A 25,537-nucleotide genomic window follows, 5' to 3' on the forward strand; every position below is an offset into this window, starting at 1 on the left:
GATTGAAATAAAATTGAAAGCATCAATGCAGAATCCAACTAAACAATTAACTCTTAAAGTGTATGTAACAGATACATAGCTAATATTTGGTTACTGAGTTATGAAGCTAAACTTTTTATATTAATCTTTTTTAAGTATGAAAAACAGCAATAAATATTTGTCAAAGTGTGCCAAAGAAAGCAGCCTGTGAGATAGAGCATTACCTTCTATAATGGATTATAATTCTCAGGAGTATCTTAAATACCCAAAAAGAACAGGAATATTTATGGCACCTTAGAGACTAACACATTTATTTGAGCATAAGCATTCGTGGGCTATGGCCCACTTCATCGGATGCATAGAATGGAACATATAGTAAGAAGATATATATATACACACACACCCAGAGAACATGAAAAGGTGGGAGTTGCCCTACCAACTCTAAGAGGCTAATTAATTAAGCTGAGCAGTTATCAGCAGGAGAAAAAAAACTTTTGTAGTGGTGATCAAGATGGCCCATTTTAGACTGTTTGACAAGAAGGTGTGAGGATACTTAACATGGGAAAATAGATTCAATGTGTGTAGTGGCTCAGCAATTACCAGTCTCTATTCAAGCCTAAATTGATGGTATCTAGTTTGCATGTTAATTCAGTCAGATTTGCGTCTATTTATTCTTTTGCACAGAGACTGTCCAGTTTGGCCAATGTACATGGCAGAGGGGCATTGCTGGCACATGATGGCATATATCACATTGGTAGATGTGCGGGTGAACAAGCCCTTGATGGCGTGGCTGATGTGATTAGGTCCTATGATGGTATAACGCGACCTGACGTAAGGCAGATTCGCATACAAGGCGGTAAAGCTCTGACACACTGCTCTGAGCAGTGTGTTAAGTGTACTGGGCCGGGACGAGGGGTTCGATAAGGGGCAGAGGGTCTCGGAGGTGGTCAAGGGCTCCCCCCCAAGGTCTGGGGGGCAGGAACTGTGGGAGAGCACTTTTGGGGGCCCCTTAGTCCCAGAGTGGCCTGGGGGATTAATGGGGGGCCGGGAGCAGCTCACTCTGCTTCCCTCGACCTGGCCCCAGCCGTGTCGGTCAGGGGAGGGACTTGGGGGAAGGGATCCCCCCAGCACTCACCAGCAGTGGCGGAAGCAGAGCAGCCCAGCCCCAGCCCGCTCCACTCCGCCAGCTCCCAGCCCCAGTGCTCCGCTTCCCAACTCAGGTGACTATGGGGAGCGTCCTTTACCCAACCTCCGCACATTCACCAGCGGCAGGAAGCAGAGCACCGCGGCTGGGAGGTGGCAGAGTGGAGCGGGCTGGGGACGTCTCGCTCCGCATCCCGCTGCCAGTGAGTGCGGGCGGTGTCCTTTCCCCAACCTCTCCGCACTCACCAGTGACGAGAAGCGGAGCAGCTCAGCCCCAGCCAGTTCTACGTCACCAGCTCCCAGCAGTTGCACTCCACTTCCCACCTGGCAGGTGAGTGCAGGACCTTTCCCCAGCGGCCCCCCAGCGACATGGCTGGGGCCGGGGCAAGGAAAGCAGAGCTGGCTGGGGCCGCATTGCTCTGCTTCCCACAACAGGTGAGTGCGGAGGGGCATCCTTTCCCCAACCTCCCTGCACTCACTGACAGCAGGAAGCAGAGCGCCGCGGCTGGGAGCTGGCAGAGTGGAGTGGGCTGGAACCTGTCAGGGGGCAGGGGATGGTGGTGATGGTGGTGCTGATGGATAGGGGTCAGAGCAGTCAGAGGACGGGGGGGTTGGGTAGGGGATGGGATCCTGGGGGTGATTAGGGATGGGGATCTCTGGAGGGAGTGGTAAGGGAACAAGGAACAGGGGGGCGAAAGCAAGTTTAATATAACGCGGTCTCACCTATAACACGGTGATATTTTTTGTTTCCCAAAGACCACGTTATATCGGGGTAGAGGTGTATCCTCGCACCTTTTTGTCAAACTGTCTAAAATGGGCCATCTTGATTATCACTACAAAAGTTTTTTTTTCTCCTGCTGATAATTGCTCATCTTAATTAATTAGTCTCTTAGAGTTGGTAGGGCAGCTCCCACCTTTTCATGTTCTCTGGATGTGTATATATATCTTCTTACTATATGTTTCATTCTATGCATCCGATGAAGTGGGCCATAGCCCACGAAAACTTATGCTCAAATAAATTTGTTAGTCTCTAAGGTGCCGCAAGTACTCTTGTTCTTTTTTCGGATACAGACTAACATGGCTGCTACTCTGAAAGCTGTCGTTAAATACCCAAGGGAAAGGAATAATAGCTTTTTTGTTTATTTTTAGTTTTTTTTAACTAAGTAAGCATCATTAGGTATTATTAATGATTTCTGATATTTAGATCCTTCAAGCAGGGACCCATTTTTATTGATTCAATTATTTAAACCACTGTTCCTCCAATGCATACACTCACATAGGTCACTGCAAAAGAAAATATTTAAGTTCACTGAACAATAAATATTGGAAAAAAGTACTTCTCCATTAGAAGCTCAGATATTATGGTGAAGAAGGGCTCTGGATATTTGGATGTTCTCTAGCTAGCAGAGTTATTTTTGATGGTATGGAATTATTTAAGTAATGTTAGGCATGATGAACAGTTTGGTTTGGGTGACATCATTTTTAAAAGTGTTTACACTGAAGATCTTGATAGATCGCAGAGCAATGAAAAAGTGAATCCTGCCAAACATAGTCATCAAACACATTTGTGTTTGAGGATCTGATGTTAGGATCATGTCACTTACATGCCAATATGCACCTACAATCACAAAATCTTGTTAAAAGAGCTTAAACTCCTGCAATTCTTGCAGAATAGCTGACTTCCTAACTGACTTCTCTGGTAGAGGCACAGCCATTTCAGCAAATAGGAATCACAATCAATGGTTGAAAAAACCCGGTCCTCAAAAAGACCTATATGACAAATGCAGCCTAATCTCAATAGTTGGCATTATTGTAGTGGAAAACTCACAGAAAAGGAGCATCTCACATGTCAATGCGTATTCTGTCTTTATTAGCAAAATTTCGCCATTCTAAGAACATTGATGTTAATCCTTTACACATCACATATTATAGCAAATGCCTAGAACAAAAGGTTTACTGAATCCATCCCTTATCACCCAATCTCAGAAAGCAGGTAGGGTGATTGTTCAGAATACAGAAATAATGTGTTTGTTTCATGACATGTTAGAGACAGTAGTGTTGGCACTTATAGTGAAAATGTGAATATTGGGAATTGGGTTTAGAGGGAAGGAACACTATTAAATATAGGGTGATGGTACAGGCCACCATTATCCTTGGATTGCAGTGACAGATAACAACATCTTTTTAAATTAATAGCTATGTAATGTGAACATTAAATTTATTGGGGGAATCTTACCTGTTGGCTTTCAGTGATTGGCATACAGCTACGTACCGCCACTGCTTTCCATTCATTATCAACAAGGAAATCCTTTATTCTTACTGTCATAAAGTATGCAGACCTCATACTGTTCAGCAGCTAAAGGGTTAATAGGGAAACTGACTGCTCAGCTGGGGCTAATTGGTGGCCTCAACCCTGTAGAGAAAAAAGGGCTGTACAGCAAAAGAGCAGGGCAGCTGCCAGAGACGCTGAGGAGCCAGTGGGAGCAGGAGCCTTCAGCAATAAACTAGTTAGAAGCCACCCAGTAAGCTGGACTTCTAGGAAGCGAGGACTCCAGGGTGTAACTCTGAGGAACAGCTTGCAAGAGAGGCATGATAAGAAGTAGGCAAGGAAAACACTAAGGAGAGTGGTACCAACCACGTCATACAGAGTCCCTGGCCTCGACCCAGTGTAGCGGGCAGGTGGTTTGCCTACCAAAACCAGCAAGGGGTTTATTAAGGCTTTTTACAAGTGAGGCATTCTCCAGAAGACCTGTGTGCCCTTTGTCTCAGGCAATTGGCCTCCTGACATATTGGGCTCTTTACCACCCTCACAGGAGAAAGGACTACCAAATGACTCAGCCAGTGGGCCAGGGTGGTTACAAAGAACCAACAAGTGTCTAGATAGCAATCAGTCCATCAAAGAAAGAAGAAAGCTGAAGCAGAGTCTTTGAATTGCCTAATTTTGCCACAGAAGTTAATGAATGTTAGAAGACGGGCTCTGACACTTGGCTATTAAGTTCTTTGGACCAAGGACCATATCTTTTGAGTTTATACAGAGCCTAACACGATGAACTCCAGTCCTGATTCAGGTCCTCTGGGTGATACTGCACTATAAATAATAAATTAAAATAAAACAATTGGCTGTTAAACTTCATGCTAATTTGTCAGTCACATAGCTCTAAAATGGACTATATCACTAGGCAAAATATTAGAGATAGTACACGATGGCACCAACTACTGTAAGTGTTGATAAACAAAGTAGAGACTATGTAAATAAAGTTCTGGTGAACTTCATATGGGTTGGCAAGTGTCCACAGAGCTCTCAAAGGTTGATAACTAGAAACTGGTATCTGACAGGCCTTACCCTGACAGATTTTTTTATATTATCTCTCCTTTTCATTTTGTTTGATGGTGAAGTGGCTCTTGTCTTTGCAAGAATAAGGACTTCTCTTGAATTAATGCAGTGAAGGACATGACACCTCTTAATTCATTGTTTCAAAGCCTGTTATATCTAAATCAAATGCTGTTTTCGCTATAGAAGGAGAATACATTTGACACTGTTTGGAGTATTCTGAAATAAATTTCCAGATGTTTCTAGATAACATATATGCAGTGTCCCAGAACACTAATCTGGAATAATCCTAAAATTTGCCTCAGAACAAAGTAGTTGCTAATCTAGGTCTGAATGCAAGAACATAAATCCAGCAGAACCACAACTGATTTGTTGTATAATGGTCCAGGTCACGTACACCTCTTCCCTCCATGTTCTTTCTCAAGTGCAAAGGATTGGTTTGGAGGGTGTAAGCAAGGGTAGCTTGGGAAAGTGGAACTATTTAATTGCAGACACCTAAACCTCCTGCATAGAGGCTGCAGCTGCTTCCACAAACCATGGGCTATAATGGCAGTGGAGCAGTTGTGCAGCTATGCTACATCAAGATCTCTAATTCTGGTTAAGGTTGTCTTCACCCAACATCTTGTACATCCTCTGAGCAAAGGCTTTACATATGTAGTCAGATGACAGAGCAGAATCTGTTCTCTAAAATGGAAAAAGAATAACTTGCTTTATTTGAGTCATCTGATCAGAAACAAAGAACTCAGAAGTATAGAGAACCTCTGTTTAAAGTGTGTCCATACCCAGTCTCCAAGTTCCTGCACCATATTGTATAAGTAGCTATTTACTTTATTAAGCAAATATTATGTTAAGGATTGAAATGGGACAAAATTGTATTGCATTTGAAAAACTACCGATGTTTAAAGCTCTCAAACATTTTGTAACTCAGAGTAAATTAAGTCCAAAGGAGGAGAATTAATTGGAAATGACTATGCCTGATGCTGAATAAGAAAACATTTGGTCATGTGTTAGGAGTACATCCAACTCTCAACTCCTCAGCTTCTTCTAAAGCAAAATTTGTAACAAAAAATCTTGGAGTCTGAAAGATATTAATTTTTTTCTCATATAATAAACATGCTGGTAGTACCAATCCCATATGAGCTTGGAGCATATAACAAACACTGTTCTTGTGTAAAAGGGCAAGAAAGTGACATTTGCATATTGCTCAGAGTGAAGAGTATCATCTAAAAACTTGTTTTAATGGGTTTATCATGAGGCACTAGACATGTGACACTACCATTCATTTTGAGCAAAGTGTCATAAGAACATAAGAATGGCCATACTGGGTCAGACCAATGGTCCATGTAGCTCAGTATTCTGTCTTCTGATACTGTCTGGTGCCAGATGCTTCAGAAGGAATGAACAGAGCAGGGCAATCATCAAGTGATCCATTCCCTGTCTTCCAGTCCCAGCTTCTGGTAGTTAGAGATTTAGGGACACTCAGAGCATGAGATTGCATCCCTGACCACTTTGACTAATAGTTGTTGATAGACCTATTTTCCATGAATGTATCTAATTCTGTTTTGAACCCATTTATACTATTGACCTTTACAACATCCCTTGGAAACAAGTTCCACAGATTGGCTGTGTGTTGTGTGAAGAAGTACTTCCTTTTGTGTTTTTTAACCTTCTGCCAGTTAATTTGTTGGGTGACCCCTGGTTCGTGTGTTATGTAAGGATAAATAATCCTCTTATTCACTATCTCCACGCCATTCATGATTTGTAGACTTCTATCATATCTCTCCTTAGTTTTCTCTTTTCTAAAATGAACTGTCCCAGTCTTTCTGATCTCTCCTCACATGAAAGCTGTTCTATATCCTTAATCATTTCGGTTCTCTGTACTTTTTTCCTATTCTAATTTTCTTTTTTGAGGTGAGTCAACCAGAATTCCATGCAGTATTCCAGGTGTGGGCATGCCATTGGTTTATATTTTGGCATTATGATATTTTCTGTCTTATGTATCCCTTTCTTTATGATTCCTGATCATTAGCTTTTTTGATTGCTGCTGCACATTGAGCAGATGTTTTCAGAGAATTACCCATAATGTGACTCCAAGTCTCTTTCTTGAGTGATAACAGCTAATTTAGGCCCCATCATTATGTATGTATAATTGGGATTGTGTTTTCCAATGTGTATTACTTTGCATTTATCAGTATTCAATTTCATCTGCCGTTTTGATGGGTGACTGGTCAGTTTTGTGAAATCCCTTTAACTGTTAGCCAAGTCCAAAACTGACTGCTTTGTCCTGAGTCATTTTCAAACTTTGTCACCTCATTGTTTACCCCTTTTTCCTAGATCACTTATGAATGTTGAATGTCACTGGTCCAAGTAGAGATCCTTGAGGGACCCCATTATTTACCTCTCTTCATTGTGAAAACTGACCATTTATTCCTAGCCTTCTTTTAACCAGTTACTGATCCCGAGTGGACCTTTCCTCTCATCCCATGACTACTTAGTTTGCTTAAGAGCCTTTGGTGAGGGACCTTCTCAAAGGCTTTCTGAAAATCCAGTTATGCTGGATCACCCTTGTCCACGTGTTTGTTGCCCCTCCCAAAAGAATTCTAATAGCTTGGTGAAGCATGATTTCTCTTTACAAAAGCCACGTTGACTCTTCCCAAATTCACTGATTCATCTATGTATCTGATAATTCTATTTTTACTGTAGTTCCCAATCACTTTGCTTGGTACAGGTGAAGGCTTACCAGCCTGTAATTGCCAGGATCACTTTCAAAAAAAGTTTTCTAGTTACTAATAAACTTTAATCTTTCCTTGGAACACCATCATCTCATCCATGCATTGAAACCCTGCAATTCTGCCTGCCTAACTCGCCCTGCTTGTGGAATGGCAAGCATTTCAGAGAATGCTACCGTGAAGGTCCTGGACTTCAATCTGCTATCTAGCAGCCTAAATTTGGCCTCCAGGACCTCTCTCCTACTTTTCCCTGTGTCACTGAACCACGACCACTAACTCCTCCTCAGCATTGCACATAGATGTCTCGAGAGGCCCTCAGCCATCACACACAGCAGGCAATTCACCATGCGGTTCTCTTGGTCACAAACCCAACTAGCCATATTTCTAATAATTGAATCACCCATTACTATTACCTGTCTACCTAATAACAGGGACCTCTCAGTGAGAGAGGATACCTTGACATCATCTGGAAGCAGGGTCCCAACTGTTTTCTGTCCTCTCCATCTTTTCTGTCCTCTCCATCTTGATGTTTTCCTTCCCAAGACTCTCTTTCTCCTCATCAGTACAGAGACTGTCAGGCTGGGGGTGGGACTGCTCTACTGTGTCCCTGAACTTCTCCAGTTCAGTCACTTTGGTCTTGAGAGCCCATACATGGTCTCTGAGGGCCAAGTGTGACTTGCATCGAATGCATTGTGACAAAGTTCCTCCTCTACCTTGGTGGGTCCTGCGCTTATTGGCCGATTTGCTCGCCTCACAGATTCATCATGTGGATCAGGAAACAGCCCAGAGACCTTCCCCTCTGGTAGAAGCCACAATCTAAATCAATTTCTCCTGTGTTTGATCAGGAGTTGGGAGGTCTGGGGGGAAGCCGGGCTCGCCCTCTACTTTGGGTTCCAGCCCAGGGCCCTGTGGACTACAGCTGTCTAGAGTACCTCCTCGTACGGCTGCGTGACAGCTACAACTCCCTGGGCTACTTCCCCATGGCCTCCTCTCAACACCTTTTTTATCCTCACCACAGGACCTTTCTCCTGGTGCCTGATAATGCTTATACTCCTCAGTCTTCCAGCAATATGTATTCTCACTCTCAGCTCCTCTTGCCTCTTTCTTCTAGCTCCTTGCATGCATGCCACAAACTGAAGTGAGGTCCTTTTTAAACTCAGTGCCCTGATTAGCTAGCCTGTCCTAATTGATTCTAGCAGTTTATTAATTGGCTCCAGGTGTCTTAATTATCCTGCCTGTCAGGGATACTTCAGGTGTCATGAAATCATAGAACTGGAAGGGACCTTGAGAGGTCATCTAGTCCAGTCCCCAGCACTCATGGCAGAACTAAGTATTATCTAGACAGGGGTAGGCAACCTATGGCACGCGTGCCAAACGCGGCACACAAGCTGCTTTTCAGTGGCACTCATGCTGCCCAGGTCCTGGCCGCCAGTCCGAAGGGCTCTGCATTTTAATTTAATTTTAAATTAAGCTTCTTAAACATTTAAAAAACCTTATTTATTTTACATACAACAATAGTTTAGTTATATATTATAGACTTACAGAAAAAGACCTTCTAAAATGTTAAAATGTATTACCGACACACAAAACCTTTAATTAGAGTGAATAAATGAAGACTCAGCACACCACTTCTGAAAGGTTGCCGACCCCTGATCTAGACCGTCCCTGACAGGTTTTTGTTCAGCCTACTCTTAAAAATCCCCAATGATGAAGATTCCACAACCTCCCTAGGCCATTCATTCCAGTGCTTAACCACTCTGACAGAAAGTTTTTCCTAATGTCCAACTTAAACTGCTCTTGCTGCAATTTAAGCCCATTGCTTCTTGTCCTATCCTCAGAGGTTAAGAAGAACAATTTTTCTCCCTCCTCCTTGTAACAACCTTTTATGTACTTGAAAACTGTTATCATGTCCCTTCTCAATCTTCTCTTCTCCGGACTAAACAAACCCAGTTTTTTCAATCTTCCCTCATAGGTCATGTTTTCTAGACCTTTAATCATTTTTGTTGCTCTTCTCTGGTCTTCCTCAAATTTGTTCACATCTTTCCTGAAATGTGGCGCCCAGAACTGGACACAATACTCCAGGTGAGGCTTAATCAGCGGAGAGTAGAGTGGAAGAATTACTTCTCGTGTCTTACTTACAATACTGCTGCTAATACATTCCAGAATGATGTTGGCTTTTTTTGCAACAGTGTTACACTGTTGACACTATTTAGCTTGTGATCCACTATAACCCCCAGATCCCTTTCTGCAGTCCTCCTTCCTAGGCAGTCATTTCCCATTTTGTATGTGTGCAACTGATCGTTCTTTCCTAAGTGAAGTACTTTGCATTTGTCTTTATTGAATTTCATCCTATTTACTTCAGAACATTTCTCCAATTTTGTCCAGGTCATTTTTAATTTTAGTCCTATCCTCCAAAGCACTTGCAACACCTCCCAGCTTGATATTGTCTTCAAACTTTATAAGTATACTCTCTATGCCATTATCTATATAATTGATGAAGATACTAAACAGTACCGGACCCAGAACCGATCCCTGCGGGACCCTACTCATTATGCCCTTCCAATATGACTGTGAAACACTGATAACTACTCTCTGGGAATGATTTTCCAACCAATTATGCACCCCCTTTATAGTAGCTCCATCTAGGTTGTATTTCCCTAGTTTGTTTATGGGAAGGTCATGCAAGACAGTGTCAAAAGCGTTATACTAAAGTCAAGATATACCACATCTACCACTTCCCCCCATCCACAAGGCTTGTTACCCTGTCAAAGAAAGCTATCAGGTTGGTTTGACACGATTTGTTCTTGACAAATCCGTGCTGACTGTTACTTATCACCTCATTATTGTCCCAGTGTTTGCAAATTGATTTCTTAATTATTTGCTCCATTATCTTTCAGGGTACGGAAGTTAAGCTGTCTGGTCTGGAATTTCCCGGGTTGTCCTTATTTCTCCTTTTATAAATGGGCATTATATTTGCCTTTTTCCAGTCTTCTGGAATATCTCTCATCTTCCATGACTTTTCAGAGATAATTGCTAATGGCTCAGATATCTCCTCAGTCAGCTCCTTGAGTATTCTAGGATGCATTTCATCAGGCCCTGGTGATTTGAAGACATCTAACTTGTATAAGTAAATTTTAACTTGTTCTTTCCCTGTTTTAGACTCTGATCCTACCTCATTTTCACTGGCATTCACTACGTTAGATGTCCAGTTGCCACCAACCTTCTTGTTGAAAACCGAAACAAAGAAGTGATTAAGCACCTCTGCCATTTCCATGTTTTCTATTCTCTTCCCTCCCCCTCCATTGAGTAATGGGCCTACTCTGTCCTTGTTCTTCCTCTTGCTTCTAATGTATTTGTAGAATGTTTTCTTGTTACCTTTTATGTTCCTAGCTAGTTTGATCTCATTTTGTGCCTTGGCATTTCTAATTTTGTCCCCGCATACTTGTGTTATTTGTTTATATTCATCCTTTGTAATTTGACCTAGTTTCCACTTTTTGTAGGACTCTTTTTTGAGTTTTAGATCATTGAAGATCTCCTGGAAGAAGATCTTCCTGAAAGAAGTTTGTGGGACACTGGGAAATCAAATGACTAACAAGGGTTGTCCCAGTAAAACCGGAATGATCTTTCTTATGTTTGTACAATTAGATTCTCTATATTATGAAGTCAGTGTATTTTTAATGTGCTTGTTTTCGTCAATTAAAATGCTTTTTCAGTTAAAAAAAATAGGTGAGTTAACATCACCTAAACTTTTGCATTGTTTGAATGGGAAATGAGTATCAGAATGTCTTGGTCTAAATCAGAAGGTGACAGTAGACTAAGTGTTAGAATTATTATGTAATCAGATCACCATGACAAGAATAAAATACAGTAGATATTTTATTAATCAGTTTGTAATTTTGGTGTTCGTAACTGTATAATAAAATACAGTTACGAACACCAAAATTACAAACTGACCACTCGACCGCACACTTCATTTGGAACTGAACGTACACAATCAGCCAGCAGAGACAAAAAAAAAGAGGCAAATACGGTACAGTACTGTGTTAAATGTAAACTACTAAAAAATAAAGGGAAAGCAGCATTTTTTCCATCTGTATTGTAAAATTTCAAAGCTATATTAAATCAATGTTCAGTTGTAAACTTTTGAAAGAACAACCATACTATTTGTTCAGAATTACGAACATTTCAGAGTTACGAACAACCTCCATTCCTGAGGTGTTTGTAACGCTGAGGTTCTACTGTGTTGAAATGAACAGGAAGGGATCTACTTCCAAGGGATTTTACTTTCTCACCCCTTCTATTCACTGTGTAGATTGATAAATTTTGGTCTGAAGTTTTCTTCATATACTGATAATAGCCAGCTCTATCTCTTGTAATTGAACCTTCTTTCTATAGACTTTCCCAGTATCTCTCTCTGATATTCATGAGGTTAGGGATATTTCCAATACCAGTCAGCAATGTTAGGGGCTGTAGAGCAGGGCAGGCTTTAGGAAGTGCAGGTCCCGATTTAGATACCCAGCGGCAGTCCAGGTCTTCGGTGGCACTTCGGTGGCTGGTCCTTCACTCGCTCCAGGTCTTCTGCGGCACTGAAGGCCCCACCGCTGAAATGCCGTCGAAGACCCGAAGCGAGTGAAGGACCTGCCGCTGAAGTGCCACCCAAGACCTGGACTGATGCTGGGTGAGTAAAAATTAAAAAGTTAGGCGCTCTTCTTTAGGGTGCGGGGCCCTCTTAGGCACGGGTGTGGGGCCCTCTTAGGCACAGTGCCCGATTCGGGGGAATTGTGGGAATCACCCTAAAGCCAATCCTGCTGTAGAGTAGGCAGCTTGCCACATTCCTTCACCCCTTAAAACTCCATATTGATTAGTTCTTGAATGACAAAAATTTATATTAATAAAATAATCTGTCAGCTATAATCTGACTTGATAATAAATGTACAGTATTGTTTTACACAATGGTAACGTGCGCAAGCTGTTTTATGACTATCTGTTCACTGTGTCAGTCAGAATTCTCTGGGTCATTTATGATACAGGGGAAATCCTGCACCTGTTTTTGTAGTGAAACGCATGGCTGCCTGCAATGAAATTCATTGTGCAAAAGTTTGAGGAGCTTGATTTGGAAAGTCCTTGATGAGGTCTTGCACCCTGTACACACTGTGGAGGATAGGAAAAGGGTAGGTCAGGGGAGGAGCTGGAGCTGAGTTTGTGATCTGAAATTATGTATATCCACTGGTCATCACTCCTTATCAAGCCAGGGCCCAGCAGTAGCAAAAGCTCCTTTCATCCACAGGGTTACAGTAGCAGCAGTGTTGTGGTACGGGGGGAGGACATCTCCTTTCCCATGAAAGTCTCTGCATGCAAGTCTGGCTACACAATTTGTGTGAGGAGAGAGGGGGCAGATTTTGCCCATGGTGAGGACCAATATTTGAGCTAAAACTGTATAATAATTACAAAAATAATTTCAATGTTGTCACAGGCTCAATGTCTCCCATTTTGAAAGCAATTATTTTGGCGTCTCTCAACATGGGTGTTTATATAGCAGTAGTAGGGCTTTACAATGTGAAACTGACCCAAGAACTTTATTCTTATCAGTATGTAGAATGTTCTTTATCCAGAGTACTCTCTCTCTTTTCTTTTTAATAAATCTTAGATTAGTTAATAAGAATTGTCTGTACGTGTGTGTTTGGGTAAAATCTGAAATATTCATTGACCTGGTGGGTAATGTGTCTGATTCTTTGGGATTGGTAGAACTTTATATATGGTGAACAGGGTTTTAGTAATCCTCATCATATTTGATTTGGCTGTCTGGGTGGGAGCCCAAGGCTGGATTAGTTAAGGAAGACTATTTTGGGGCTTCTTGGTAACCAGTAAGGAATTATAGAAGCTGTTTTGTTGCTGGCTGCGTGACTCTAATTATTAGAACAGACCCTCAGTGTTGGGGATCATCTGCCCCATTCTTTGCAGTTTGCCCAGATTGAGCAGTCTCAGCATGGCCCCTCTCCAGCAATCACGGTCACAGGCTAACTGGACTTTCTGGCCTGCCTTAACCCTTTCTGGGCAAGTGTGAGGAGGACACTCCATCAAACACCTTTAGGGCTTATCTGAACCAAACCAAATTCCCAAAATGTTGAGGTCTGCTCATCATGAGTTTGCCACCTCAGTGTTGTCTGGGTTCTTGACTATAATTGACTGAGTGTTCCATAATTTACAGTAATACAAAATACTTTGGTCCTCTGACTGCTCACAGAATCCTGACTGGCTGATGAGAAGCCTGAAATATCATTAGACTACATTAAATGTGCTGCAGAATATTGGATAATCCTGCATCATTACGAATATGCCGCTGTCCTGTGAGATGAGGTGGTGAGACTATCTAACATTTCGTACTATGGCAGAGCTAGTCAGTAGAGTGGAGTAATAATGATAAAAGTGAGAAGTGGCAGGTGTGAAGAATGGCTTTTTCTAAAACACAATTCTGGAGAGGCAATTGCCAATTCTTCTATGTTTTCACATTAAAATTCTGAGATTGGATGAAGGGCTCATGCTACAGCTCTTCTGGCTGTACTAGGATTGTGGAATAAAGAAGAAATCCATCACTGTAAATTGCACAGCAGACTAAATGAGATGGTATCTTATTTTAAAGTCAGAACATTATCTTGCACAGATAATGTATATGTTTAGGCTGCTGTGAGTCCAACTTGTTAGATATGAATGACAGACGATGGAGCACTAGCTCTGCTGCTCATTACATCCACTGCATATTTATGGCAAAGACCCTTGTCTATGCCAGGGATTTTCCCTAGTTAGATCCATCGGTAGCAGCTCACTAGTGTAGCCAGACAAAGCTGCAATTGGTCAAGCCACACATGTGAATGAGAACAGGCACAGAGATGGATTTAATGGCTGAACACAACTCCAGTGTCATCTGCCCTGTTTCCCCTGACTCATGTGTACCAGATATTTAAATGGGTCAAATGTGAGGGTTACAGGGCTTCCACCATAAAAAACATAACTCAGAGTAGACTAACCTCAGCCTGTCCCTAGGATTCAGCTCACTCTAGTGTATCTTCTCACCCTCCCCACTCTAATGGGGACAGACAGTACCAAAAGAGGGACCTCAATCTGCAAGGTCTCCCCTTCTCCCAAAAGCACAAGTCCACCAGAGAAATCCCAGGTCTCTTACTTCAGGGAACTAGCCATTTTGGCCTTTTTATCCACACTGGACACCAGCCACAAGTTATGACAAATTAAACATTCACACAAGTTACTAATATTTATTTCTAAGTCCTACTGCTATTTAACATAACTGTCTCCATGAGTCTGTAAGGAAGGTGAGAAAACCCCAGCAAGCTCCTCTCCATTTTGCACCAATGGGAAAAGTTCCTTCCTAACATTCTGAAAGAGGCAATTGGTTAGACTGACAAATCCTAAAATACACAGCTTGTATCCTAAAACTGGAGAGGAGGATAGCTAAAATGGAGTGAGAAGCTCCAAAAGACCTGGGCAAAGGTTTAAATTAACAGAGTGGGGAGAAGAAAGGGGCCAGTCACCTCCCATCTCCCTCTGGCTGGCCAATGGGAGGCAGAGAAACCCTGGAGGAGAAAGGGCCCACCTTTTGTGTTCTGGTATGTGTTCCTCCCCCTGCCCTTTCCCCGTGGCTGTCTGCTCCAGCATATCCTATAAAGTTTCCTACCTGTTGAGCCAGATGAGTGGCATTTGTATCAGTAAAGCTTAGCCCTGTTTGAAACAAGGATAGATTGCAGTGGTGAAAATCATTGCTTATCTCAGTTTACCCTGCATAGACTGGGGCTTGCTCTGTTGCAACTACACTGGTGGCAAATCCTCACTTTAGACAAAGCCAAATACTTTTGACCTCATGTGAGCAAAGACTATCAAGATGAAGATGGGTTGTGGGATCTTTTGGACAAGGACACTGGATGAAATCCATTAACTTCAATGGGGCCAGGATTTCATCTACTTTCTTTTATTTCTTTGCAAAACACCATGTACATCAATAGCATTTTGTAAATAATAATTGTCTAGCCGTTTTCAGCCCATCATGTTTTATTTGTGTGGGATGAATAACAATACATTTCACTCAATATTATATCCTGCAGATTACCGAGACAACTCTGAAGTTAACTTGCAGTTGGATGAAGGAGGTGTATCAGTGAAAACAGATGTGAGTTTGGAAACTGAGGTAGTTTCTGAAACATTGGAAACTACAAGACCATCAGTATTGGTGCTACCAGGAAGGATATCATGTGAGGTAAGACCTTTGAATGCTAAAAAATTAGGGATAAATATCAATCCTCTCCCCTGCCGCTGCTACAAGCTCCTTCATGGCACGTCAGTTCTGTGGGGCAGATCACTACTCCGGAGCACAAATAAGAGTTTACCTGCAGTGGGAGTTATGCTGCCTGTGTGTCATATTCAATACAAAACATCTTCAAACTAATATGGATTTGGGACAATCACTGCAGGATTCTACTTCTATTAAAATTGTTTTGCAGATTGGGTCAGATATAATTCTGCTTCAACATGTTTCATTGCAATGTAAAAGAAAACTGTAGTGAGGAACTTTTTCATAAGATATGAATGGCTTCTCAGTAAGAATCAGGTTTGGGGTGGTTTAGGTGTGTGTGTGTGTGAGAGAGAGAGAGAGAGAGAGAGAGTGTACGCAAACATATGAATGCTCATTTTTAAAAATCAACACCGTATCTGAGAAAACACAAAAGCATGAAAACTGTGTAAAGAGTGCAACATCCGAAGCCCAACCCAGTAGCCCTTAGACAAGTGAGTGGCCACAGTCATGTGAGGGCTGAAGAATCAGGCTAATAATGGCATGGCAGAGAAGAAGAAATCTCGCACAGTTTTGTCTGCTATGTTACAAATAGGCTATTCCATGCAACTGAGTAGTAGTGGTTCAGCCAACCCTAGGTTACTGATTACAGCTGAAAATCAGAAGAAAGACATGCATATAGAACATATTTAGCTTGAAACTTTCACTGTGTTGGAAAACTCTTTCAGTAATCAGCACTGATGAAACCAATAGGGCTCTACACAAATTATGCTAAAACCTGTAGAACTGAATAAAGAATTATAGTTAGTATGCTTTAAAATGTGTACTTCTGAGAAATACTGTTTTTCCTCGCTGGAAAACCCTATTATGAAGATTGAGAGTATTATTCTAAACAGTAGAAACTTGCAATAGAATTTTAATCCAACACATTGAATTTAATAATGAATATCCCTTCTATAGAATTTGCTAGGTTAGTTCAGATTTTTTTTTGGAAGAGTTGTCATTGTCTGTTAAGTTCTATGGGACCTTTCCATAATATAAATTAGGAAATTATTATTTTGGGAAGGAAGGTATGCTAGAAAGTATAAAACTGCTTCTCTAAACAGTAAAAGGCTAGGACTATAACAACGTTTAAAAGAGAACTGGATACATTCATGGTGATTAAGTCCATAAATGGCTGTTAGCCAGGATGGGTAAGGAATGGTGTCCCTAGCCTCTGTTTGTCAGAGGATGGAGATGGCCGGCAGGAGAGAGATCACTTGATCATTGCCTGTTAGGTTCACTCCCTCTGGGGCACCTGGCATTGTCCACTGCGATAGACAGATACTGGGCTAGATGGACCTTTGGTCTGACCCAGTACGGCTGTTCTTACATTCTTGTGTTATGAAACATATATAGTCCCTTTTGACTTTTGGGAAATCTTTCTGGTTAAAAAGATAAGAAAAACAAGGGCCTAGATTATCCCCCTGCCCCCAGATTTTTGTTCTGAAGGGTCTCTTCATGCATGGATCACCCCACCACATTCAGAAGTGAGATTATGTAGTGATATAATGGTATACATATTGTTTTGAAGGACTAATAAAGAGATTAAAGGTGAAATTTAGTTAGTTTTAGCTGATCTGAAGGGTGGCAAATATACCTCAGTGAATTGTTCATAGTGAATGATTGTTCTCACTCTTGTTCTGTTCTTCAAAGAACACTAGCCTGTGTGTATATTTTCCCAGTGAAAATATATAAATTTGTCACAAATCAGTGGGCCAAGTTTAAAGGTGTTGAACAGTGCAACATTACAGACCAGTATGACAGTGGGAGTCAGCATGAGTGAGCATAAACTAGTGTCCCTTGCATACAGAGAAGGTTGAACAGTGCATGGAGAACAATGCAGGGGTGTGTGCAGGAAGGTGTAAGATAAAGCAGTCAGCTTGTTTTATCTTGTACATTCTTATTAGCTCCTTGCCTTACTATAATTCTGCCTTTGGTATTTAAAATGCACCAGCTTACCCCTAAAACTGAGATGCAGTTTTACACCACCTCTGAGATGCAGCTTACTCCATCTAGGTCACCTTTGAATTTGGCCCATTATGTACTGTAGCTCACTAATGTTCTCTATGTTGAAATTCACCCTTGCTCAGAGGGTCCGTAGAAAACCATTGTACCACTTAAGTTCCTTATGCATGAATCCAATTCTGAGGGTTTAAGTGTGTCTTAAGTAGTGTAGGGGTCCCCTGCATGAGGGGAATTTCACCCTTTGTGTACTGGAAGTGAATATATGATCTTAGCCTCACAGTGAAAAGAATTTCATTATATATGGTTTTAGTAAACAGAGTTCAAACTATCATAGTAATCCTGTCAATTTTTTACTTAGAGAAACATAAAGGATAACTTAATGAAATAGCATCGCAGCTGTAATGTAACTGTATTTCAGGATATAGAGCTATTGGTAAAAGAACTTTTCTTGCAACTTACATTAAAGCATATGATTTACATTTTATGGTTTCAGTATAATTTGATGAAAGGCTAATGGGAGCATATTTCTAACTTTATAGAACCCTGATGAAATATTCATTCTTTTGAGAGATGAAATAACGGAAACTGTAGAAATTGAATTCATAACAGATAATCGACGAATTAGGACACAGCCAGCCTTTTGGAATCAGAAGGTCAGATGCATGAAAGCTTTAGGTAAGAGAACATTGCTGTAGCTTTAAATAAATAGAAAATTTTGGTCCTGGACTCTCTTCACATGTCTTACAATAAGTATTTTCACTTCCCATCAGAATCTAATATTATTTTGTAAGCGTTTCCTGTGTATGGGTTTTGCATACAGTGCATTATTCTTTTTATTAATACACCAACACAAGCGCTTGTGATTTATGGGAAACTGGATTTTATTTGGTTGTTTTTGTGTGGTTAAGTGGCAGGTGGCAGGCTTTAAAATGTCATTGATTAGTCACAGATTAACATTCTTAATAAATTCCTGCTATAAAATGCAAAGCTAATATTCTTATTACTGCATTAGGTTTAACAAGATGTTTTGTCTCTTATTTTATTCAGTGAAGTTGTTTTTTCTTTTTGCCCATATGCCTGTCTATAATTCTTACTGACGTCTGAGAACATTTCCTTTCTTTGCTGTGATTTCATATCCATCCTGTTTCTCTATATTACTCAGTCTCCCTTGGTTTTTCTGGGTTTTGTCAATCACTTTATCCATAATATTAGCTATTCTATTTTCTTATTTTGCCTGGAGCATGATAAACAATACAACAACATTTTTCATTGTATAAGCTTCAGAATGCAGAGGGAATAGCCATACCTCCCTCGCAGTTATTGGACTAGAGGTGTGATGGAAATATTCAGCTAAGAGTTCAGGATTCAATTTGCCTCTCTGTAGCATGTTGTGAATTCCCAAAGGGTAGTATATAATATTTTATTTTTAAAAACCATGGTAATACCACATCATTTAAGAGGAAAACACTTAAGCTACAGTTTTCAAACCTGATCACCTGAAGTTAGGCCCTAAAATCCAATTTTGGCATCTTTGTTTTGTCTATGAAAGCTGACTTTTGTCACCAAAACTGTGTGGTGTAGACAAGGCCTAAGTAAGTGGCTTAATTTTTCGGGGATGCTTAGTACTAGCAAATCCCATTGTTTCCTCTTAGGCATGTGTGATCTGTGGGTGACAGAAGTGAACATCAGTTTCTCTTTACTCCCATGGGAGCAGCAGCTTTTTCTTGTATTAGTGTTCTCAGATCATCTCCTATGGGAGGCTGCATCTCTCTTTGCAGGGAAGAAGATGATCACAATCACTGACCTCATTCCTCTTCCCTTAAAGGAGCCACCACTGGCTCCCTCTCACTGGGGATTATAGGTGGCTTTGATAGTAATAGTTGTACTTAACAATTCTATGGTGCATTCAAAGGACTATATGGACACTAATTGATCCTTATGATGCCATTGTGAGGTTAGATGAGTAGTGTTATCCCCAGGTTGCAGATGGGGAACTGAGGCAAGGAAGTTGTGATTTGACCAGGAGAACATGGCAAGTCAGCGACAGATGGGATTAGAACAAGAGCTCCTGGGGTCCACCTCTCTATTAAGTAAATTTAAGTATGGCGGCACTCAAAGGTGAGTTTGCAAGTTGCCTGATTATCCATATGCTTGATAGTTATTCATTACCAGGATGGCTCAATGGGGAGGTAGGTGGTGATTTGAAATGGCTTTGCTTGGCCAGAGGAAGATCTTGGTGATGAGGCATCTTTTAGAGAAGGCAAACTGAAATTCCCATTGACTCTATTGGGGGGACTTCTCCAAGCATATCTTCTGGGGACATTATTGGGCCAGGGCAGATAGCCATAAGGGGTATAGATTAGTAAACACAAAATACAAAGCATAACTAATAAGTTCAGTTCCTTTTTGTCCCAAACCAAGGTTAGTTTTTTGTTCCATTGGAGCGTTTAAATAAAAAGTGTTTGGCATTCCAACAGAAGCCCTGGTTTCCCCCCATCATTGTTAAATTTAGCTTCTTTGTTATTTGTCCCATTTCAACCATCCCCCCCAGCAAAAACCTAGAATAACTAAAGTACAGGAATGCCCATTTGGACCAAGGATCCAGCTGATTTCATTTTATCAAAGGAAAGTAAAATTAGTTTGTGCTTGTTATCATTTCAGTGAATTGAGAAACCGATTTCTATTAATCTTAATTTCATTGACTCTCTATTTCTTCTCTGTCTTCAAGTTTGTCCATTTTTAATTCTTTTGTGAAGAGAGCTAGAATTTTAGTTCTGCCACTGGTAGGTACAGCAGGATTCATGGCACAATGAATACTAATGAATTATAAAACATATTCATAAAGAAGGCTCATGCTGCATACATGGAGCAAATTGTTCTAAAGTAACAAGAGTATACAAATACCTCCTTCCTCAGCTTTCAGTAGATAAACAACTGGAATGGAAGTAATTAAACTGTAATTTCTACAAAACTCAATTCTGAGAGACTTATCTGCAATTAAGAAAAATGTTTCAAAAGATCAATAGTAAATCTGTAACTTGTAATAAATGACTGAACCTTTACTTAATCTGTAGGCAGAAGGCAGCTGATTATAGAGCATCAATCCATCAAAGGGAAGGTTGAAATGTGAAGGATTCTGTTTTCATCTAGCTTCTAATTTGAAACAATACATAGCTATATTTTATAAGAATTTACAGATGTATTTTTGTTGCATTTTTGTTTTAAACTGAAAGACTTGGTTTAAAAATTATTGCATTGAAACATCTGTGAAATGAAAATCTTATTTGTTACTTTTTATGTGTTTTTTGTGATATTTCTCTGTTCTTTTACTTACTCCCTGAGATCTCCAGTCTGGCATTATAAAATGGTTTCAGCTGCTGTTTTTGTTTGTGTTTTATAAGATTTTCCTGCTGGCCCTGTAAATGTAAATGTCTACTGTGGGGGAGTCATTAAGGCTGTGACACAGATTGAATACTACACAGCAGTAGAGGAGATTGAACGCATATTTAAAAAAGCGGCTGATCCAATAGCTTTTGCTTGTCAGGTAAGTTAACATCTCCGTTAAGTTAATAAAAATGCATAAAAGTGCCAGTATAAGATAAGGGAACATATACTGTGCTATAAAGGCTATTTTTATAGAATAATAACGAGCTATGGATCAACAAGAGTGGAAAGAAGCCAGTCTTTGAGATGTCTAGTTGTAAACAAATCAGACAAGTAAAAACAGATTATCTCCATTGAGCTATTATTAGTTGTGTTGTTATTTGTTATTGTTTACACAATGACATAAATTTGAATGATTCTCTGCAGTCATAGACTAATGTCCCTGCCTCATAGATGAAAATAATAATAATTTCTATCAATCGCAAAAAAGAAACTGCTGAGTCTATTCTGAAACCAAGGTAAAATGTCCTTAAATCACACAAGTGTTTGGGGTTGGGGAGGGAGAGATTTGAATCACAGTATATCCATTCAGCAGTAAATCCCTTTTTTTGGGTTGGTACTGAAACTGAAAGCATTCTATGTATGGAAAACATTAGCTTAGTATGCATATATAGACTGTACACAGCTATTCAGTTATAACTCATGAGGTATGCTGGTTGCCATGCAGATATTTGCATGTGTTTTAGAAGAATTCAGGCTTTGAAGCTGGACTTCATACTCAGCACTGCAGACTGCAGTATAACGCCTCTGCAGCACCAAGTATCGTTTACCAGCAACATGTAAAAAATAGCAGGAAGAGAAGCAGTCTTTAGAATGGACAGACTATCACTTGTCCAAGGATTGGTAGTTTGAGCATATTTGATGACAAAGAAAGAACAACAACAAAAAAGTCTTTGTGTAACATAGGCAAGTCTCATTTTCCTGTGACAAATATACCTTATCTACCACCTAAGACATTACACTCATAACAAAAGGATTAATAAAAATGATATATTTCATTATTAGTTTAAACACAGTGGTAGATTCCTTCCAAATACAATTCACTTTTGTTCTTGGAAAATAAAATAAAGTAAAATAAAGTATAGCTTATCCTGCCAGTGCAGCTCCTGAAGTCTTTACAATATCTGATCATTCTTAAATCTCTAGATTAAAGGCCATCTAAAATGACCTTGATCTGGATTTAACAAAATTTTCTGTTGAAAGGTTATGGTGTGAGACTGAATTTAAAAAAAAAAATAGTGAGCTAGCAATACTATGTCTTAAATGTCTATAGGTTATTAGATTCTTTTGTTCATTAGGGTGGCCCCTCATCTCAGCAATGTGACTAAAATTCAGTAAGTAGGACATATACAATTTTAAATAATATTCAAGTACAAATTGCAGAATTTTTCCATGCAGAACAGTATGTGCACTAGGAAATATAGTACTAGTGTTTTGAATGCCAGGCATATTTTAATGATCTCCTAACCTTTACTCGCCTGAATAATAAATGGGAGTATAAATTTGGAGCTACTGTAGGTCTGGCTATTTAGTTTTATTTGCTCTGGGTTAGTATAGGAAACATAAGTCACTGCCAAGAGACTTTCTCATTATCAATTAAACGGTCCTATCCACACAGCATGATGGCTGTTCTGTGGGAAAGAATGGTAATGGGAAATCCATTTTGAGTTGTTATTTTTAATGATGAACACCAACCCATGGAGCAGCGTAACTGCACTAGCTAAGCTATTTCCCTCAATTTTCAAACTCCTTTAACCTCTTATTTTAGCAGCAGAGCAACAGCCTTGTTATGCTTAAGGTTGAGATGAGCTTTCTGTTTAAAGCTTGACTCTTGAGTTTTGATATGCCTAATAGGAGCGTGGGTTCTGTTAGCGGTCCAAATTTGAGGACATTTGAACAAGGGGTTCCTGAGATAAAGTCCCTGGAAAATAAAAACAGCTTTTCTTAAAGTTCAGAGATTCTGACAACCTTTTGAGCTCACACATAAAGGCCAATTTAGGGCTCAGACAATTAGACTAGGATCTCGGATGCTCAAGGTTATCCCAACCAAGTGCATGGCACCAACCAACCCTTTGTGGGAAATCAGATGAAACCATTATTTGAAAAAGATGTTGCTTCTGCAGTTAGGCTTTCTGAAAGCCACGTGTGCTTATTTTCACTCCTAATAGAGTTCACTGACCATATGCAAACAGAGGTGTTAACAGGATTGTTAGCCAATAAAGTTTCATGCCAGTTGGTTAGCTCAAGGGGAAAAGTAGTGGTTCTTTGAATCTGGCCCACCACCTAAAGTCAGTCTGAGCCCTACCTGGGGCAGAAATCTGGAAAAGAGAGGGAGGCTTATTCCTAAAATCTGTTTGTCAGGATTTTTTAAAAAATGATTATTATTTTTTAAAGTGAATGCTCGCTGGCAGGGAAGAGGTTTTTGGAGGAGTGGGGGGAAATAGGATGAGAGGAGTTTGGGGCTGCAGCAAGGGGAGGAAGATAAATGGGGATGGGAGGTAGTGGAGGTGAGAGGGTTTGGGGGACTTAAGTGATGGAGAGGGACTCTGGGAAAGAGATAGATGGGAGTGGCAGGTAAGGAGAGAAGCCTGGGAGCACCCATCAGCCCCATATTTTCCCTTTCTCTATATGGCAGGATCAGGGCTAGCTCCAAGTTTTTTGCTGCCCCAAGCAAAAACAAATTCCCGTGTCCACCCCTTCCCCATCCCATTCCAACCCCTTCCCCAAATCCCCGGCCCTGCCTCCTCCCCCAGGCGTGCCGCATTTCCTGGGAGAAGTGGAGTGGCAGCTCGCTCGGGGGAGGAGGCAGGGTGAGCTGCAGGAGGAGCAGTTCCTGTGCCCTCCCCAGGGTTACTTCCTGCAGCCCTCCCCACGCCCACCCCCGCCGCAGCTCATCTCCACTCTGCCTGCTCAGCTGAGCGTGCTGCTGCTGCTCCGCTTCTCCCCCCACCCTCCCAGGCTTGCCACAAAACAGCAGAATCACACGGCAAGCTGGTGGGGTGGGAGTGGAGAAGCGGAGCGGCGGCGCGCTCGGGGGAGCAGGCGGCAGTGGAGTGGTGGTTACGTCCTGCGGCGGGTTACTTCCTGCGGCCCTCCCCATGCCCCCCACCACTGCAGCTCACCTCTGCTCAGGGCTGGCTCCCAGCTTTTTGTGCCCGAAGCAAAAAAAAAAGAAAAAAAGGAGCTGGAATGACGCCCCTTGGAAAATGATGCCCCAAGCACATGCTTGGAGCGCTGGTGCCTAAAGCCGGCCCTGGGCAGGATCTGGGGATCTGAGCCTCCTTCTCTGCCTTCCCACCCCCCATGTGGACTTGTAGTCCCGTCCCCCTGTTGGTGTCTGAGCCATAGTCCCTGTCCAATGTGTGTGACAGGATGTGAGGGACCCCGCCCTTCTGTGGAGGAAGCTTAGAACAGATATGCTTGCAGCATGCACCAAGAACAAGTGACTGATATTGGAATAAGGTCTGCTTGACACACATCAGAAATTCTCCTCCTGCCCTGGGGAGAGGGGCAGGGAACACCCACTGATATGAATAGATCAGTTCACATATTTCAGGGCTATTGTTTTAGGCTGTCAAGTATCAGAGGTGTAGCCGTGTTAGTCTGGATCTTAAAAGCAGCAAAGAATCCTGTGGCAACTTGTAGACTAACAGACGTTTTGGAGCATGAGCTTTTGTGGGTGAAACCCACTTCATCGGATGCATGTAGTGGAAATTTTCAGGGGCAGGTATATATATGCAAGCAAGAAGCAAGCTAGAGATAACGAGGTTAGTTCAATCAGGGAGGATGAGGCCCTATTCTAGCAGTTGAGATGTGAAAACCAAGGGAGGAGAAACTGGTTTTGTTGTTGGCAAGCCATTCACAGTCTTTGTTTAATCCTGAGCTGATGGTGTCAAATTTGCAGATGAACTGAAGCTCAGCAGTTTCTCTTTGAAGTCTGCCAACAACAAAACCTGCCCCTGAAAATTTCCACTACATGCATCCGACGAAGTGGGTATTCACCCACGAAAGCTCATGCTCCAAAACATCTGTTAGTCTATAAGGTGCCACAAGATTCTTTGCTGTTTTAGGCTGTATTCATCCACATTGAGTAGCCTTTCATCTGAGAACATCGCATTGAGATGAATGGGCTACTGCACACCTCTTAGAGCATGCAACTTTTAAGAAATCTGGGCAGAAATCTGAGAATGAACTCTAAGCATTTGGGGAAAATCTGCCTTTGACAAGGTTTTTTTTAGTTAACCCCTCCCCCTTCCCCCAAAAGAAACCATCATCTGAGTACAACAGAATATTCAGAAGGTGCTGAAACTATTTTTGAAAAGAAAATAAATTACACGTGAATTCTCATTGGAGGGGAGGAATGAAAAGGAGTTTGCATCTGCAGCGAGGGATGGGTGTATATGGGGCCCTAAATGGAAATCAGTATTAGAGGAGAGAAGAGGGGTTGGGAGGCTCAGGTGAGGGGGAGGAGAATATGAGGGGTAGCAGAGGAAGTTGGGGGGTTGTGACTGGTGGGAAGAGTACTGCCAGTTCAGAATTCTCCCCTCTGCAGGGGTCTGAGCCCCTCTCCTTGCCTATTATATGTTCTGAGATGTGGGAGATACA

The 25,537-nt window shown here is 41.3% G+C and overlaps 1 protein-coding gene across 4 annotated transcripts in view; it reads left to right on the forward strand.

Moving 5' to 3' along the window:
* BANK1 (B cell scaffold protein with ankyrin repeats 1) overlaps window positions 1-25,537 on the forward strand; it is a 292,299-nt gene that overhangs the window by 66,009 nt on the left and 200,753 nt on the right. For all 4 annotated transcript variants that reach the window (XM_030564611.1, XM_030564613.1, XM_030564614.1 and 1 more), the window contains 3 exons: window positions 15,297-15,448; window positions 18,028-18,163; window positions 20,890-21,032. In XM_030564611.1, coding sequence (XP_030420471.1) covers window positions 15,297-15,448; window positions 18,028-18,163; window positions 20,890-21,032 — 431 coding nt within the window. The remainder of the gene's footprint in view (window positions 1-15,296; window positions 15,449-18,027; window positions 18,164-20,889; window positions 21,033-25,537) is intronic.

This window comes from Gopherus evgoodei, chromosome 5, assembly GCF_007399415.2.
Source record: "Gopherus evgoodei ecotype Sinaloan lineage chromosome 5, rGopEvg1_v1.p, whole genome shotgun sequence".
In the NCBI taxonomy this organism is placed as follows: domain Eukaryota; kingdom Metazoa; phylum Chordata; order Testudines; family Testudinidae; genus Gopherus; species Gopherus evgoodei.